The sequence below is a fragment of the Thunnus albacares genome, chromosome 23 (assembly GCF_914725855.1).
Source record: "Thunnus albacares chromosome 23, fThuAlb1.1, whole genome shotgun sequence".
Taxonomy (NCBI): Eukaryota; Metazoa; Chordata; class Actinopteri; order Scombriformes; family Scombridae; genus Thunnus; species Thunnus albacares.
Window position 1 is genome coordinate 18,703,761 of NC_058128.1, and position 18,431 is coordinate 18,722,191.

At 40.1% G+C, this 18,431-nt stretch overlaps 1 protein-coding gene across 2 annotated transcripts in view; it reads right to left on the reverse strand.

The window, feature by feature from the left end:
* Window positions 1-6,884: 6,884 nt before the first annotated feature.
* Window positions 6,885-18,431, reverse strand: part of etv6 (ETS variant transcription factor 6) — a 28,430-nt gene continuing 16,883 nt past the window's right edge. For both annotated transcript variants that reach the window (XM_044343859.1, XM_044343858.1), the window contains exons 3-8: window positions 15,033-15,197; window positions 12,335-12,469; window positions 9,284-9,883; window positions 8,890-9,032; window positions 7,671-7,771; window positions 6,885-7,441 (exon numbers count right to left, since the gene is read on the reverse strand). In XM_044343859.1, coding sequence (XP_044199794.1) covers window positions 7,339-7,441; window positions 7,671-7,771; window positions 8,890-9,032; window positions 9,284-9,883; window positions 12,335-12,469; window positions 15,033-15,197 — 1,247 coding nt within the window. In that variant the 3' untranslated portion in view covers window positions 6,885-7,338. The remainder of the gene's footprint in view (window positions 7,442-7,670; window positions 7,772-8,889; window positions 9,033-9,283; window positions 9,884-12,334; window positions 12,470-15,032; window positions 15,198-18,431) is intronic.

The window sequence follows — 18,431 nt, forward strand, 5'->3', positions numbered from 1 at the left end:
GTAAGATGTGGTTGCTGGGATAAAAGCATGACATGAAAACATGTAAAGATTGGAAAAAGGGGAGAGACGCAACGATGACATAGTGTGCTCTCAGACAACATGAGTAACGGAGAAGGAGAAGACTTTGACCTTGGCCATGACCTGAACAAACTGTAATGAGTTCTGAACTTCTGCCTCAGCTTAGTATTGTTGTGGTTTTCAGAGTGCTGAGAGCTGGTAAACAGGATATTGAGTCCCAGATGGGTTTGGCTCACATCATGAAAGTACTGTAGACCCACAGCTTTGCACAAACCATCAGCCATCGAAATGAAATGGAAGGGATGGGTGGAAGAGAGGAGAGAGGGAAAGAAAGATGTTTCTGCTGTCCAAAATGTGTGTTGGTGTGTTTGTTTGGAGGCTTTCAGAGGCTAGAGTCATCCTGCGTGACGGGCACATGTTTATAAGCCACTGGGCCACACATGGAGCAACACTAAGACGCCGCTGAAGAGATAAAACGGCCACGCAGGGGGAAAAAACCTGGACACAGACCAGCGGATCTCCGTTTTCTCTCCCCCCTTCTTCCTCCTCCTTTTCTCTCTCTGCATGAAACAGGATCACAGTCAACTGAAGGAGGACTTTTGAATGAGGGGGAGGATGACATAAAACTACCAGCACAGGGCCTTCCCAACAGAGGAGGATTCTGGGACAGCAATAGACAGAATGAAATATAGACCCTCAAAACCATGCTAGTCTATTAAAACATAAAGGTTTAATTTCTGGAGACAGGGCAGCCCTGTACTCTACATTAACTTACACTTTCCTGCTGATCACAGCTGCAACACAAAAGATTTAACTGCTGTTAGAGCAGTCTGAAGTAATTTAATTTCTTTTTTCATTATTTTACCGCTTGTGGGAAAGCTAAATGAACATTTCTTTGTAGGGGAGATAGTTGCTGAAAATGTTCACTGGATCATTTAAGAGGTTAAAGGAATATTCAGTACTCTACAACCTTCTTTTGGTAGTTTTAGCTCCCATTCCTATTAGTCAGAATAATATTTTACACACCAATGTCATTTCTGTAACCTGGAGAGGTGAGAACATCCTTGTGTCCTTTATGTAGCGAAGCGAAAACTAAGGGCATGGATGCTTGATAGGTGTGTAGCGTGTCTGACTTTCATGTGGGAGACTGTACAGTAGGTGAGGTCCTGTCACACACTTCTAATTATGTTTTTTTTTTTTTAAATTAACCTTAACCTCAATCTTTTCCTGACATTAACCACACACAGCTGCCATGAGCAGATATCATAGAAAGAAAGACATTCAAAATCAGGCATTTTGCAAAATCATCCAATACAGTCTCATTGCTCTTGTCAAGCAAAAGGGTCTCAAACAATATGAGCGATCAGAATTTTGGACATGTTTTAAACTAAGCACCAGATATTTGAAAGTGACAACAAAAGACGACACAATCTTTTATCTGTCGCTACTATTGCCATTTGCATTTTAAAACTGCATGCTTGCACAACATGATTATCACCATGCATGGTACACGAACTGTGAATTGAATTAATATAGAGGGAAAATTACAATATGAGCTACTACTTTAATTTTCAGATCTGCTGCTATAATTTTATTAATGCTGGCTGCTCATGATGGATCCTGATTATCATCTTCTGCTGATAGGCCCAACAAACCCAACAAATAACGAAAAATCTGTCTGTACACTCGGCCACACATTATTATTTATATGTTATATATTTCTGCAACTGCAATATTCAGTAAAGTATTTGCAACATGATCATTTTGTCAGTATTTCACAGTGTAATTCTACCACTAGGTGATGGGATTTGAAACAGCAACCTCCAGGTCACAGTGTGTTTACAGCAATGTAGTGAGAGAAAGTCAAAGGTGGCAGCTACAGTTTATCTCATATTTGGCTGGAAAAAAAAAAGCCCACAGCAGCAAAATATGAAAAGTAGTGAAAGGAGCAGTCAAAATAGGGCCCTGCCAAAAAACTGTCAGCAGGCAAAAATCTAATCATAAGAAGAAGCTTTTTAATAATATAATATATTTTGATATATTCCATTTTTGTGTCCCTTCATGGTGTTGTATAGCTTGTTAATTTGGTTCAGATTCAGATTTTATAGACTTGAGACCACTGTCATATGGTGTAGCGCGCCAACAAAATATGTTATATAATAAGAAAACGATGGCACCCATCAAGAAATACGTGCAACAGAAATTGCAGAGGTAGAACATTCACCTAAAAGGCATCTCATTTACAAAATTCAACAAAATCATTTTAAACATAGATGAATAGTTTAAATAATACTTTTGTCAGATTCCTTTTCCTGTTAGTCTTGCATTCTTACACGCAAGCAAAATGTGATACTATTGTCTCTACAAAGGTTGCAGACCCTCTGAGCCTATTCAGGCCTTTAAATCTAACAGTGGACTCAGGAAATCTGGTGTCAGCTTGTCTGTAATTTAAACTCCTGTTAAAATCTGCAATAACTGATTTTTAGGTCACTTGGGGGCAGCAGAAACAAGCTGTGAACACAACACTAACATGTTATCATTTAATTGATATAGAGATCTTTAATTTGATATAGAGAACTTGTTAGCAAACATTTGCTTATTTTACACATACAGCAGATGCAGAGCTACATTGAGTATCTGGCTCTTAAGCTGCTAAAAGGTACATTATGCTCACCAGCTAGTCACTAACTTTGTCTGTCTGCTGTTTAGCACAGGGCAGGTAGCCTGTGTTTTTTTTTTTTTTTTTAGAAATTTTTCGTTGAAAACAGCTGCCTGCTGTGGCCAAAAACAGTGCTTTGAGAACAGTAGTGAACCAAACCAGTAAAGTTACGGGCCTTAAAACCAAAACAATGAGCTGAAAGACACTAAAAAGCTCTGAACAGCTGAGGGAAACTGCAGTGTCGGGTGATAAATCATTGTGGGTTCATTACTGTGAGCACCAACTTTTACATACTGTACATATTGTCATGGGATCCATTGTTCATATTAAAAAAATATGAATAATATACATGTACATACATAGGCAGCTTGCTTTGCCACTTCTGTATGACCTGATCATTCAACCTTCAACCTGATCTTTTGAAGGTCAGCGGCAGCCAGCTAAGGCAAACCAAAGTCATCTATCTTGTTTAATCTGCAAAATTCATGGTAACACTTATACATAACAGGAGACTTACAAGTGAAGTTAATAGTTGTACATTATGAGTTTAGTTTCTCTACTTTCCAGCAGCTTGTCCCCAGAAGCCAATAATTCTCTTTTTAACTGCAACACAGTGGGAATCTTCCCAGTTTCCCCTTATACCATATTATTACAGTCTGTCATCTTAACTTTTAGGATATAGCTATGGGCATTTCAAGTGTAGCTTTTCCAGTTCATTAATTTTCATGACTTATCTATCCAAAAGTAATAAACTAATATCTAGAAGTAAATCACATTTCTACATTTACTAATAAGGGCAAACATAGTTCTGTTATTGTACTTTTCTGAAGTGTTCCTAACTGTCCTGAACTTTTCAAAGCACTCAGCAAAAATAGAAATTCTCAGAAAAAGTCCCCAGGCACCCACAAAAACAGACTAATTCAAAGACCCCCCATTGTTGCTGTGTTGCATATCACCACTGTTCAGAGGCTGCACAATAAGTCGGCCTGGTTGGCAAGGAGCAGCGGTCCATGAAACCTGGGTGTCATTTCTTGGATCAATGGCGAGGCAGCATGAGGACGAGGTCACGTGACCCACCGAAAAAAGGTGACATTGGCTGATCTGCTGGCGCTGGCCAGACACTCCGCACCAGGTCGCCCAGCTGGAGGGGGACCAGTCTGACCTGAGGCGGTCGGCCCAGAGCTTTAAACCTGATCATTCATGGTGGAGGAGCTGCTGCTAATGCTTCCAGCTAACTGGGGACTGCCAGTTCTGTTAGAGGAAAGCAGCTACTGACTGTTGGAAGTTGCCAGATGACGTCATTGTGATTTGTTGCATCCCTCTGCTCTATGCTGAGAGACAGGAGTACATTAATTATATATATATGTTTTTTTTTTTTTTTGATTAGACAAGCAAATTGTGCACATTTATTTATGTCAGCATGGACTATTTTAGGAGTTGAAGCATTAACGTTGTTCCCTGTGGTTTAAAAAAAAAGCAACTAGATTTGTTGCTAGAGCTATTGTTACCAAGGAGCCTGTAGAGTAGAGATACAATTATTAAGTTGGCTGCAGTGATTGGAGTTTTAATTGTTTAACAAACAATAGTTTAATGCAGAGCTGCAGTGTAGGCAAGCAACCACAGTTTTTTTCTGGGTATGTGATGTTAGACTAAATGTCAGGGAAAAGCTAAGAGCTAAAGGAGGAAACTGATGTTATAATGTGCTCTGAGAAACAGAACAGAAATTACAGCCGCATGTGCATTATCTGCTGGCCTTCTAACATTAATAAATGAATGAGCATTACTGGCATTTTCATTTATATTCTTTTCCATTTAAGTTCAAACACTGATTTTGTCCATCAGAGCACTCCACATTTTAAAAATAAGCTACAATCTACACACTTTTTGGTGTGTAATTTCCAGGCTACATCTGGTCCATCTACAGTGTATTCCTGGTGTTTTTCATCTGTTTTTTTTCTTCAGTATTGTGAAGTGGAGTTGGAAGTGTCTGGATCAGCCTGCTGCCTCACTGTGTCACTGCATTTCATCATCAGAGGACTCACTCGATTATTTGCTTCAGGTGAGCTGACAAGACTCAGTGCAGGAGGTCCAATCAGTAAATCACTATTTAAATTAGCTGATTTCCACACAGATATACTGGCAACATTTATACTGATGATAATCCTGCCACACTTACCCAAACACATAATATAAGCTGCGTGAAAATATTATTGTATTTCTTTTAGCTCTGGACACTGCTGAGTTTCCACAGAGATAAAAAGGTCATGCAGCAGGAGTAAACATGTCCAGATTCCCAATAAATAACTTGTTGTCTTATTGTTAGTGACTGACTGCATACTTTTAACACAGTGTGATCTCCCTCTGCTCAGCCTGGTTGCAATGCTTCATCAAAGGACCTGACACTTGGGAAAACTCCTCTTATCAACGGCAACGCTTGTAGTCACCTCAGATCAGCTTGTATGCAGGAGCTTCATTTTAAGTACCAAATACAGCTGCAGGAAGAATTTCACAACTTTGCACATGCTGGAATAAAGTAAAATTAAATGAAAAACAGTCTCTTACTTGTTAATAGATCATGCAAGTTTTCTAAACATAAGCTTCCAGTGGAAACAAGTTCAAATGAAGCGTCACTGCACTGTAAGCACGTCAGAAAATGGCACTGCAAGAAAACAATTGCAATGCAAATCAGCCTACAGTGAAAGCAAGGAAAACAGTCTCAGGTGTTTTCCTCACCTCCTGTGAGAAAAGTCAGATTTTCGGGAATAAATTACAGATAAACGGCAGGCATAAATGAATATTTTTGTATGTTTCTTCCCTCTGTAGGAGAAGAGCGGGTGACTGACAGTTAACCCATGCCTATGCTCGTTATTGCGGTAATTGTTTCAGTCTTGATTACATATTGATGCGGCGCTGATGGTCAACAAATAGCCACTTGCAGTGGTTGAGTGGTTTTCTGCACCTGATTGTGTGCGCCCTCACCGGCGGGGAAACTCTCAACAGCCTCCGAAAGAGGGCAGAAAAAGACTGTCGGGGATGTTTGAATGGCTCTTACCTGTAATTGTCCCACTCCCTTCCCGCACCTTAACGCCCTTTTAAACCATCGGTGGGGCCGCTGCTACAATCCAGTGGTGTGTTTGTGATGTGGAGACATTTGCGTCCTGGATTGGCAAAAAAAAAATGTGAGTGGAGGCTTTCCGGATGAAATCAAACAGCCTTATGAGAATCAGACACGATTATTCGTCTTTTAACGCGTCAGCTTTGGCATCTCATCCGCCGCACAGCCGACACACTTCTGGATCCAAACCTCCTCTGTCCTTTTATTCCGATAGTCCAGAACCGAACAGCAGCCTGTAAGAATCGGGCGGATAATATGGTGTAAATGCGTCCTGATGGTGCGTCTCTCGTGGCTGACAGTCCCTCAGAGGATCAGACCACACACTTAAAATGATTATATTGGTTTCTCAAAGTGAGAATGATCCCGATCAATCACTTCTGCCTCCGGTCTCTGCTCCGCCGCGTCTCCTCTCACAGTATGACAGCTCGGCTCTGTGCGCACTAACTTTTATGGAGACTCCGAGAGCGCAAAGCGCACCGCAGCTGCTGCTCGGCTGGTAACGCGTTACAGTAATCGGATTACTGTAATGGATTTGTGTCATATTCAGATTACTCTTCAGATTTGATTTGAATGTCACCGTGACCCGTCCGAAAAGAAGCTGAAAGAGAAAGCTGCTTTTGTCATCACCTCCAAATGAATAAAGTGATAATCAATAATAATCTAATTAGCAAGATAAGGACAGGCAGAAAAATAGGTATTATTATGATATTCTCAAACTAAAAAACTTTTTTTAAAAATCACTAATTTTGGGAGTGAAAAGCAAACACTATAGTATTTCTTTTGATTCATTGATCTTATCTTGAGACATCAAGAATTCCACTAAAAGCTAGAAATTCACAAAAATGTGATACCTATTTCCATATTCTAACACTTCTCGTGATCTGTAAGCACATTTTCTCCTTTAATGAGGCTGTAATTGGGTGAATGTTCATAGTTTAGTTAACTGTGAACATCCACTGCTTGTCCTTTCTCATCAACAGTTGTCCAGTAGTGCCATCATGTGGATATTTTACGTACTTCACTCACTTTCTTCACCCAGAGGAGACAAGAAATACTGGAGAAAAAAGGTGATTAGTGTTCACACTAAGAATATACAGTTTGATCAAAAATGTTTATTCCATGGTGAAAACATTCCTGTCACACACGGACACACCCAACTTCTTTTTACAAACAGCAAAATTCCATATAATGCATGTGAGGAGACAAAAAATAAAATAAAATCATAAAAGTGACTTAAGCACAAAGTGATTGGCTTGCTTTTGCAGTTCATTCAGAAATAAAAAGGGAACACTTAAAAAGTCCTTTTAGCTCTGTCCCTCAGGAAAATCAAAACAACTGATGCTGTTTTTTTGTTTTTTTGTCTTTTTTTTAAACTACAGGAAAGTATCCTAAGGCAATCTTTAGAGATATCAGATTTCATGTCTCTCTGTTTGGGATTGACGTGAGTTGTCCGGGTTCAATAATGATTGTTCAAGCTGCTTCTGAAAGGCATCAGCGGCTGTAGTAGTAGTAGTAGTAGTTCATACACTCGCTTTCCCAGAGTTCCTCAGCATTCCTCTTTGATGTAGATTTGTTCGTCTGTGTCGGACTCCAGGTGCTCCAGCCGGTCCGTCTGCCCGTTCATTATCTCGTCAGGGGTTTTCATGAACCTGCAGTGAACACAACATTGACAACGGAATCTGTTATAGAAAATCGTGTTTTTATCAAGATTCAACTGTAAACTCTTCTGCAGCTGCTGGAAATATTACATCTGAATGTGGTATTGTGTTATCGACGTTTGACCAGTAACCCACAGCAAGAGTTGATCCAAAAATCTGAAATATATCATGAATGGCTTCACTGATTCTTTAAAAAATGATTGATTATGAGTTGATATACCTGAATAGAAGTCTTTGCCCAGGCTCTTTCCTGATAATGTTCAGTTTGTAGTAGTGTCTCAGTGCTCGTGACATCTTCTCGTACGTCATATTGGTCCTGTTCTGTAAGAGGTACAAAAACAAAAGTGTCATTCATGTGATAATACTGATCTGCAAAAAACAAAACAAAAAACAATTTCAACATCCTACAATGCTCTTTGTCATTTAAAGCTGCATTCATTGTTTTTTGCCACTTGGGGGCAGAATAACTCCACAACATCTGACATATTTATTTATATCAAATATCTATCAGCTTATAAATTTGTCATGACGAACGTGTCAGCAAACAGTTGCTTATTTGGACATACAGCGGACAGTCTCTGGGCTGTAAAACCAAAACAGTGAGCTACAAGAGACTAAAAAGCTACAGTATGTAGAGCTGAGAATCATCACAGAGAATCATCTGAACTCACAGATGAATCTGAGTTCGTCACCTTTCATATCACATAGTGATTCTATCATAGTAACAAGTGCCTTCAATGTTTTGTCTGTAAACAGAAATAACACAAAATGATACGTGTAAATCAGAAGTAAAGCTGGTCATACAACCAAAACAATGAACTCAAACAGGAACTCCATATTCAGGTGATACTTCTCTGTGGGTTTGTCACTATGAACAATCTTGTTTACATTGCACATTGTCATTTGGTCTGATGTTAATAGGACAAATATTGATTTATTTTATTTTTTAAATCTTTATTTATTCAAGGAAGTTTCACTAAGAGGAAGCTTTTCTTTTGCAGGAACACCCTGATCATATTTACACACACTCACACCTGGAAGCTGCAAAGTACAACCAAAGTCTGACCTGTCAAACACTGAGCAGCTCCACTGAAGCAGCTGGGGTTAAGGGCCTTGCTCAAGGGCACCTCAGTGGTGGTAATGAGGGAGGGGCAAGTGCTGCTTTTTCACTTTCCCCACCCAGATTCATCCTGTTGGTCTGGGGATTTAACTGACAACCTTCTGGTCACAAGAAGGTCACTTCTCTAACCACTGCCTGATTAATGCAGCTTTAATGTCTTGTCTGCAAACAGAAATGCCACAAGAAAAGATTTGCAATGACTTTTTTCCTGTCAGGATCTGGATCTCCCTGCTCACTGAACCACTTGCAGCCCAATAAAGGACAACAACAGATGAACAACTAGCGCCTGCAGAGTATGTGTGTGTGTGTTTGTGTTTACCTTGTGGTTGCCCCAGAGCCTGGCCAGGCCATTGGGGTCCATGATGCGGAAGACTTTGCTCTCTGGATCCTCCCAGCGGATGTAATTCTCGTACCGGCTGTCTGACAGGAGCTGGTAGACGTAGTCCCACAGCAGCCTGCAGTCTGCAAGGACACAACAGGGAAGCACTGAGTGAGCTTGAACAAGATTGTTGTTTTCTGAAAAACTTCTCGTGGAAGTTTTCTGTCCTTAAAAGCTGCACAAAGTAGCAGTGCACCTTGAGTAAAAATTTTCAGCACCCACAACTGCAAAAATGTCACATTAGTAAACGGCACACATAATTTACGTTTACTAATACCAAAAGGCACAAAATAAATAGATATACAGCTTTAACATTTAACCTCATCAGTCATACCTGCTATCCGCCCAATGGGCATTTGCTGTTCCTCTGGAGGTGACACAGGCATGATAACATGGTTCCTGTAGAGTGCCTCCTCCTGCTGCTGCAGTAGATGCTGCTGCTGCTGGGCCAGTGGTATCTGATGGTGGTGGCCGTGGACTTTCCCATCACGTCCATTCTCAAGTGTGGCCTGAGACTGGGGTCCACCGCGGCTGTGCCTGAAGTCCATGGCGGCACCCCCACCGCTCCTGCTCGGGCTGAGAAGCAGAGGGTTCATGATGGCGCTGGGCATGAGCTGGATGACGCGAGGAGGGCCCGCCTCCTGGCCTCCCGGGCTGCCCGGGCAGGGGGCTTCTCGGGGAGTGGCGCAGCGGCCGTTCGGGGCAGCCGGGGACACTGACAGAGGGTACATGTCCTCAGGCAGGTGGTGGTTGCTGTCGGGCAGCTGGGAGAAGGTCTGGAGGTGATCCTCATTGGTGGGGCGGGGATGGTTTGGCTCTGGAGGGGATCGTCGAGGTGTTGGGTGGTGGGGGGAGCGGGAGCGGTGCCGCAACTCAATGGTTGGTGGATGCTGGGGGAGTGGCTCTGTACCACGTGGTCCCCGCCGTACCGTTTCTAAAGTCACAAAAGATACGATATGTGATTAATATCTACAACTTATATCAAAACAGAGCTGTTAACATTAATCTGCAACAAATTTTGTTTAAGTTATTTTCCAGCAAAAATACCAAACATATGAAGCATCCAAGAAGTGCTGTAGTCTTGCATCATATGAAACAGAATATCTTTAGGTTTCAAACTGTCTGTTTTGTCAGACAAAAAAAAAAATTTAAGGACGTCATCCTTGGCTCTCGGAAATTGTGATGGACATTTTTATTTTCAGACCTATTATAGACTCAACAATTGGTTTAATTTATAAAATTATCAGATTAATTGATAATGGAAATAATTGCTAGTTGCAGCCAGTTAAAATAATTATTCCTTTGACTAACTTGAATGGAGTACAGATTATCATTGTGTCTGTGAATCCGAGTGGTTAGCACAAAATTCCCTCATTAGCCTGAAGGCAGCTTTGCGGTAATGTTGGCAAAGTTTCTGGGTGTACACCATTTCCTGTGTTTACCATGCAGGTGTGCCAACAGTTAACAGATAATGGCTTTCAAGGTGATACTGGCAGCCTCTGAGCAGAAAATGACATGAAGGGCATAGGAAGCCCAGTGAGAAACGATCAACTGTGACAAAAATGGCCCTTGATCTGAATAAACACTTCTCTGACCAAGTATTAATACAAATTAAATATTATAAGCTTGACAAAGTTAGTACATACTTATTTTCAGGGTTATGGTATTGGCTATCATTATGTTTAAGGATTCTCCTATCGCTTTGTACATCCCCTGTTCATGTAGCCATAGTACCTCAGGGTGAAGTGAGCCTATCTTTTCCTACAGCCTGCCATTCAAAGTAGCACAACAGCCAATAAAATACATAAATCTTTCAGAAAATATGAGTAATAAAGCCAGAAATTAAGATATGTATTATAGCTTTTATTATGTTTCAATCATTTCGCTCTTTTCGAACCAGTGCTGTGATTTGTCCTTACTACCACTATGTTGATTGTTACTGTATGTTTCCTGGCTTCACACTGAAAAGTCCACTAGGTGTCACTAATCTCCTACAGTTGAGTAATGAGCATGTTTATTAGATTATTTGTGTTGAGTTTTAGTAAAAAATCTCTGGTTTGGCTTGGAGGTAGTGGTATCAACCTTGTGGTACATTGACAAAAATAACTTATGGGGCTTTACCTGAAGTCTTTTGAATTTTGCTCAGTTCCCTTAACTCACAAGTGATGGAAAAAACCTCATGTTTGTTTGTTAAAACACTTCTCCAAAAAGGCACGCAACACCAGGAAGGCAGTAGTAACAAATACCAGCGGACCAATAAGCTACTGGAGCAGTTTGTGTAGTCCTTTACCACAGCTTGTTTAATTAAAACAGCATTTCCTTGTGGAACAAGTTCTATTGTCAACATTTGAGGTCTTGCAAAGTTGCGTCTCAGCCCCGTCTAATTGTTGCTGTGTCACATTTCCTCAGATCGGAGCCAGAAAACTGTCTCAGGTATTTCAGTGAACACTATAATTACTTCCTTGATTACAACAAACACGGATGCCAAGTGAAGAAATCTGTGTTGCTAAAGATAGAAAGAGACTGACTGCTACTCTTCAGCACCATATACACAAAAAGATCAGATAGCAAAAAATATAAACATTTTCATTCAAATCAACATTATTACTTGGATAGTTGGGTCAAAAATAACCTGGCAAGTCTGTCTTTATTTTTGTGAGAAAAATTTTGTTGTTTCATTTCCTGTGGACTTTTACAGGAACTGATCATCCTATTATCTGGTATTATAATCGAATTTATTGCTAACTAACGTTTGATAACATTACTGTTGTGGATGTATTTTTTAAAACTAAGCTACTTTAATAGCCTTGCTTCTTAGCTCACAAGAGAATCAACTTTTTATAGATTTTTCCACAAGTTCCACAAACTTTCCAAAAGTGGGTCAAAATGATCCATATACATTCACTATGTGCATTTATAGGAACTGTTCATCCGTTAGCTATTTAGCTAAACTAATACTTGCTAGCTTGCTAATTTGATGATTGGTATTATTGATTGTATATACATATTAGATTTAGTTTGACAGTTGTTTGTATATGTATACATGTACACCATACATCTGCACATTCCTTTATGATTTATGTGTTATTCAAAACATTTTCTTTGTTCTTTGCTAAAATGGTCTTACAGATGCTGGACAAGGAAGAGTTTTTATTTATTTATAATATATATTTAATATGAATAAACACTATTGATTCTAACATGGGTCATTTTTGACTCACCAATAGAAGAATGTAGGTTTCCAATGACTTGAGTGTTAAGGAAAATGGCTACAGTGCTTCCTAGATTTAGACAACACCATCTGTCTCCACTTGATGTGGAGACAGATGCCTTGGCTTACTGAAATTTACTCCAATTCCACAGCAACTATGTTTATTTGACTGACCTTCGAGCTTCAGGTGATGCACAGCGCTTTCAGGCAGCGAGTGGAAGGAGTTCCCAGGGAAGTAGGCAGATGGGTAGAACACGTGGGGTTTCCTCTGCTTCAGGATGTGCTGCAGCAGCTCATACAGGACATCCCCTGCAGAGAGGCAAAGGTCAGAGGTTACTATACGTCACTCGGTAGCATTTTACGTCTGCACCAAATGGGAAATTAGCAATGCCATCATGTACAGAATCAGGTTCCCGTACAGAAGATAGGAACTTCTCTCTGCTTTCCAGGCAGCAGTGAGCTTGAGCAATAATGGAACAGTCAAAACAAGACGCTATGTTAGAGTGATGGTGTCAGGACAGGCGGCATGAAACATCAAGGCTTGTTTGGTACTAGAAACATTTCCTAGATATTCACTACCTGGCCTGATGACCCAGCGAGTACAGAATGCCTCTGAGGTGACTGCACCCAATTTCCTCCTTCAAACTTTTTTCACCTCCACAGATAAGATAATCTGTCATTATAAATTAAAAGAACTACCATTTTAACCTGCATTAAATATTCCTTTGTAAAGTTTTGACTTAAAACAGCACGAATACATGTTATAAAAACTAAATATCTACCACATGCTTCACAGCCTATTTGGTGAACAAGTTGAACTAGATGTTGACATAAGTAAATGAGCCATAGCTCTATATGACCCTGGCGTTTTCCTTAGAGTGGTTATACAGTAGTGGTGACATTTGGTACAAAGCCTGAGCAGGAAGTTCACTGAATGATTAACAATGGTTTGTTCAGCTTCAACACCAACAACTACTGCTCCTCTCCCAACATGAAAAAACATTTATATGGTTAACAAATGATCACAGACACGGTAGATAGGATTTTAACAAAGCCGAGTTACTGCCATCACACATTATCTCAAAGAATTTCTTAAGGGCTTACCATAACAAGGAAATGATTCTCACAAAGGAAGTAATGGTGAACACGCGCGCACAAACAAACACACACACCCCTTTCAGTTCTCACTTTTAGGTCCTGTGGCATTGAGTTGCAGTGCAGGGAAAATTCCTGCTTCCTGATGCAGTCATGTTTGATTTATAGCATGTTGAGTTTAAACTTAGAGCGTCACACTTTGTGTTCACAATGATTTGTTAATCATTAAGAATCACACTCAGTGGGGCAGTGATCTGGAGCTTACATGAAAACACCTTCTTTGGCTGTGCGTTTTTCTCATTAAACATATTCTGGTAGAAACGTGTCACTGTAATATAGCTTTACAAACTGAGTGGCTGGTTATTTAAAGTGAGGTTAAGAGGATCCTTAGAGAGCCTCCAAAAAAGAAAATATGGCAACCAGCAGGGTATGATGGGAAATGAGCCCTTACTGTACATTCCCCCAAACGAGGAAATAGACAAGCCCAAAAATAAGCTCTGTTCCCTAAAATGACGTTTTCACTGATGTCACTGACAACAGGGCCAAAACAACTACTAATGTTATAATGTGTCAGCTTTATCTCTCAACAGCCCTTTTTTAAGGAAAGCTGTTGAGACACCATTTTGGAGCAGAATGACTCCATCGAACATGAGAGACAACTAAAGGCAACTAATAAAACCTGTGAAGATGAATCACATTTTTCCCCAGACTTCAGTTTGGGTAAACACATTCAGTATTTATTTATGCATGTGCTCGTTTATTTATTGACAAATAAGTCATTTTCAGTCTTCCATACAGTCCCAACACTTAAAACCTAAATTACCAGAAATTGCTTTCCCAGAATGTGAATGATTGTTTGTCTTATCTTTGTATTTCACAATGCCAATACTCATTTCATCCCACTCTGATGACTATCACCTCGAACCACACCACACAGCACTGACTTCGTCACTGTGAAAGTGTAAAATTTCCAGGACTCTACACAGTTACTCATAATCAGGACACAAATCCTGTTTCGTTTTTAAAATAGAAATCAAAACTTTGCTGGGAAAATAGTGTGTTTTCTCTTTTTTTCATGTGCCCGGCCACTGGCGTTGCCGGGGCGACAGTTGAGGTTGGTTTGTACTTCCTGATTAACCGTCTCCTACTTCCTCCCCCAGCCACCTCACTGTAACAGCTGCCTGCCACAGTCTGACTATTGATTTCTTTATTAGGTTTTAGTTTTAGTGTGACAACAATGATTTTAAATCTGTATTTGCAAAGGTTTTAATGTGAATAAGCCTTAAAATAGGTTTAAATCACAACAGGGTTGCAGCTGATAAAGGCTCATGGTGTTTGTCCCAAATTAATTCTGTTATAAGATCAAATGTGGTCATGGTTGTGCATTTAGCAAGTATTTCACTCCTCTGTGAAGACCCCAAACTATCCATTTTCAATTTTATTTAGTCCCATCATCCAGTCATTTTGTGAAGACAGGTGTCACTTTTTGCCCTTGGACAATTTGTGCATAGAAACTAAATTTCTAAGATTTTTTTGCAATTAGTCAGAGTGTTTCCATTATCTAAAACTGCTTTTACTTCCTGGTTGGTTAGTATTGTTTTCCAGCCTGAGAATTGCTCCAGTTGGGCTGAAAAATCATCTCATGCAATCAACTGAAGTGAGTCATTTGTTTAACTCTTTGCTTTTCACAGATGTCTCCAGTTTTCCCAGCCTGGAATACACGTCACATACACTACTTTTCAAGAAATATATAAAGAGGTGGAGAGAAGTGGAGTACCGGAGTGGGGGGAGCGGTAGCGGAAGTCCTCCTTGGTGAGCAGCAGCAGTGCTTTGCCATTCATCTGGAAAGAACCGCTGGTGATGGGCCGCAGGGCAAACTCCTTCTCTGCCCATCGTAGCCACTGGGACACATCCTCTCTGCTCCAGAACACTGGCTGCAAACCTGGAGGTAGAATAAGTTGAAGAAAAGGGGTTTAGTGAAGAGGCAGCAAAATGGAGGTGAAGGGGAAAAGGAAGGATAGAAAAGAAGGATGAGCTCAGTGAAGGAGAAGCAGAAGGACGGGGGCGGGGGTGGGGGTTGGGGTTGGGGGGGGCAAGGAAGGAAGAAAGAAGGAAAGGCAGGAAGGAGGGGAGGGAGAAGGGCAGGGAGGGAGGGGAGGTGGGGGGAGAGGAAGGAAGGAGGCAGAGGCAGTAAAAAGGATATTGAGGAAGTGAAGATAAAAGCCAAAAGGAGGGAGTGATTACGGGAACGGCAGCAAAGATAAAGAAAAAAAGATGAAGGAGGAGGCAGAGTCAGAAAGGGAGAGGAGGTTAGAATAAAAGATTAGAAGATGATAGGTTACAGGGAAGAATACAAAATGAATCAAAAGGATAAAGGGGGAGTGGGTGGGGGATATGAGAAAGACGGTCAGCTTGCTATTTTATTTTATCTGTTTTGATCTGTTCTGCTCTTTGCTCTCTAGACATGCACATCAGAAGACGGACAGTTTATTAGTCTGTGTATAAACGGACAAGGACACATGGAGGAAAAGAGAGCAGAGGAAACAGGAATGACAGTATCTTTCTTTTTTTTTCCTCCCTCGCTCTCTGAAATGTTTCTTTCACTGCCGTGGGAACATGAGAGTAAAACATCTGCACTGGTGACCAACAAGCATTTGTAGACAAGACTGTGGAAATGAGGGAAAAAAAGCCTCAACAAAAGCTAAATTTTTTCCTGGAGGTTGTGCAGAATAAATTTTTAGTTGTAGAAAAAAAATGTTCAGAGCTGCAGTGCAAGCAGAAATAATCTTATTGGTGTTAAACCTCTGTTGACAGAACTGAGGAGCTACTTTTTCAGTGCACAAGTTCGCTAACAGAAAGACAAAAAGAAACCCCATAAAAATACAAATTGAGTCATCAATCATTTAGTAACTTACTGGTTGACCTACAAAGCAACACAGTTCTACAGCTAATTTGACCCAGTACTTAAGACCATGGTTGATTGTTCAGGCTCATATGTTATAGTGCAGCTCCTTTAACAGCCAAACAGATACGTCAAAGGCCTCAATAAAAACTCTGTTAAAGTCCCATAAAACACACCCAATTTAACCCCAGAAATACAAAGTCAATTGTTTTTTTTTGTTGTTGTTCTTTTTTGGTTTTTGTTAAACAAAACAATGCAGTTTGGAAATTAATAAAGTTTGGAAATTTAATATATTATAGCTTGCCCTAAAATACAGTAAATGTGGAGTTTTGTGCGAGTATTTTCATTTCTGTACCTGGTAATGTTGGTGCACAAGCTAGCTAGCTAAATCACAAAAAAAGAAAACTGTTCAAGATAGATATATAAAAAGCAACACCATTTTACAGTATTAAATGTATTTATGTATTAGAGGGCTAACTAACTAACTTACCTAGAAGAACGTGGCTAACCTGACCTCAGCAGCAACCACCATAGCTAAATGCTTAGGCTAATGTGGAAGCACTTCAAATACTCTACATACACTAAATCACTTCATTACAGTCTAAACTCAGACTGTAATAAAGTGACTGAATAGAAAACTGCCTCAAGTTAACACAAAGTTAAACAAAAAGTTAAGATCTCATTAGCTAACTTCACTTCTCAAAAGTAGGTCTTTGTGACAATTTTCAAAATACTGGTTTATTAAAAAAATATCAGTCATCCAGAATTCCCTTTTTTGGTTATATTTTGGGTTTTCTAGCTTCACTAAATGACAATATGTCAGCAAGCGGCGAAGCATCTGACACTATGCCCATCTTCTTCAGTCTTTGATTTGAACTGGTATGGTCAGCTAAGCTAAATAGCTAATATACATTACTAATTGTGGCAAAAAAAAAAATTTGCAGCTAGCAGCAGTGCGCTAGGCTTGATCATATTAGCATCCTACTCTTTTTTCCTTCCTTCCTCATCATTTCATTCACTGAATTTTAGTCAAATTTTATTAAGCCTGATGAACTACTGTACTGTTCTCTGGCTCCATCCTCTGAGGTTTATTTCCACCACTGAGATTATTTCTGAAATGTTCTCAAACTCTGATCTTGATATTGTCTGACACAACAGGATGTATATTTTTAGTATTACACATAAACATTTTTGATGCTTATTTATCCCAGTTAACACAGATACTGCCACCTCATCGAGTCATTTTGCACTCAGTGTATCTCAGTGTTTTGCAGTATGACTCAGGCTCACCTCCTTCTCTTCTTCTATCTCCTTCTCTCTTTCACACGCATACACACATACCAACAGAATTGCAAGAGTGTGTAGCTCTGATCAGAACATCCATGACATCCACATGGAGCATAAATACTCATTTCTTACTTCTCACTTATCACCCGACCTCAAACACTTCCTCTGGGAGTCGGACAGCTGTTATCTTTGGCCGCCAATGTCACTGTCACACAAGTAATAGGAACCTTGTGCTCGCTTTCAGGCCTCCCCCCTTCAGCTCCCTCCTGCCCGTCAAACAAAGGAAGTTTTCACAGAGAGCAATCAATATAAAATGAAACCCTGTCTAGATTGTCAGCTTCCCATTTCTTCCCTCCCTTCTAGTCCTCTGTATTCAGATAGTGGCACGAGCGCTGCCGATAAGCTTGAGAAGGCCTAGGTTATCTGAAGCACAGGCAGCTTACAGACTGTCAAGCTCTGACCCCCAACTTGTCAACAGACGTCCAAAGAAAGTGTCAGGGAATGGGATACAGGTGTTTCACAACCACAACCACAGCAACTAGTGGTAAGCAGATAAGAAACTACATTTCTTCACAGGTTTTTTAGGCCTTCAAACACGGAGTATAGAAATCATGGCTAGATTACATTATCTCTAGCCTATATTATCTGTAATATACTGTATGTAGATGTAGCTATGAATTTACACACAATACGTTTTTAATAGGAATATTAATCCGTTGAGGACATAAGCAGAAAAGGTAAGAAAAAGATAAAATTAACTGCAATCCGAAGTTTTCATATGCAAGATGAACTGGCCACGGGTTGATTCACAACGGGATCAATTTGTGATAGAAAATATCAAACATATGTTCCGTGTCATTCAAACTGCTAAAGATTTCCGCCTTGAGGTTATATTTATTACTGTCTGGAGGCAGAAGAGTGACGATGTCTGTTTTGTAGTTTTTCAGAAATCACATTATGTGTAATTTTAACTGTACTAAATAACAG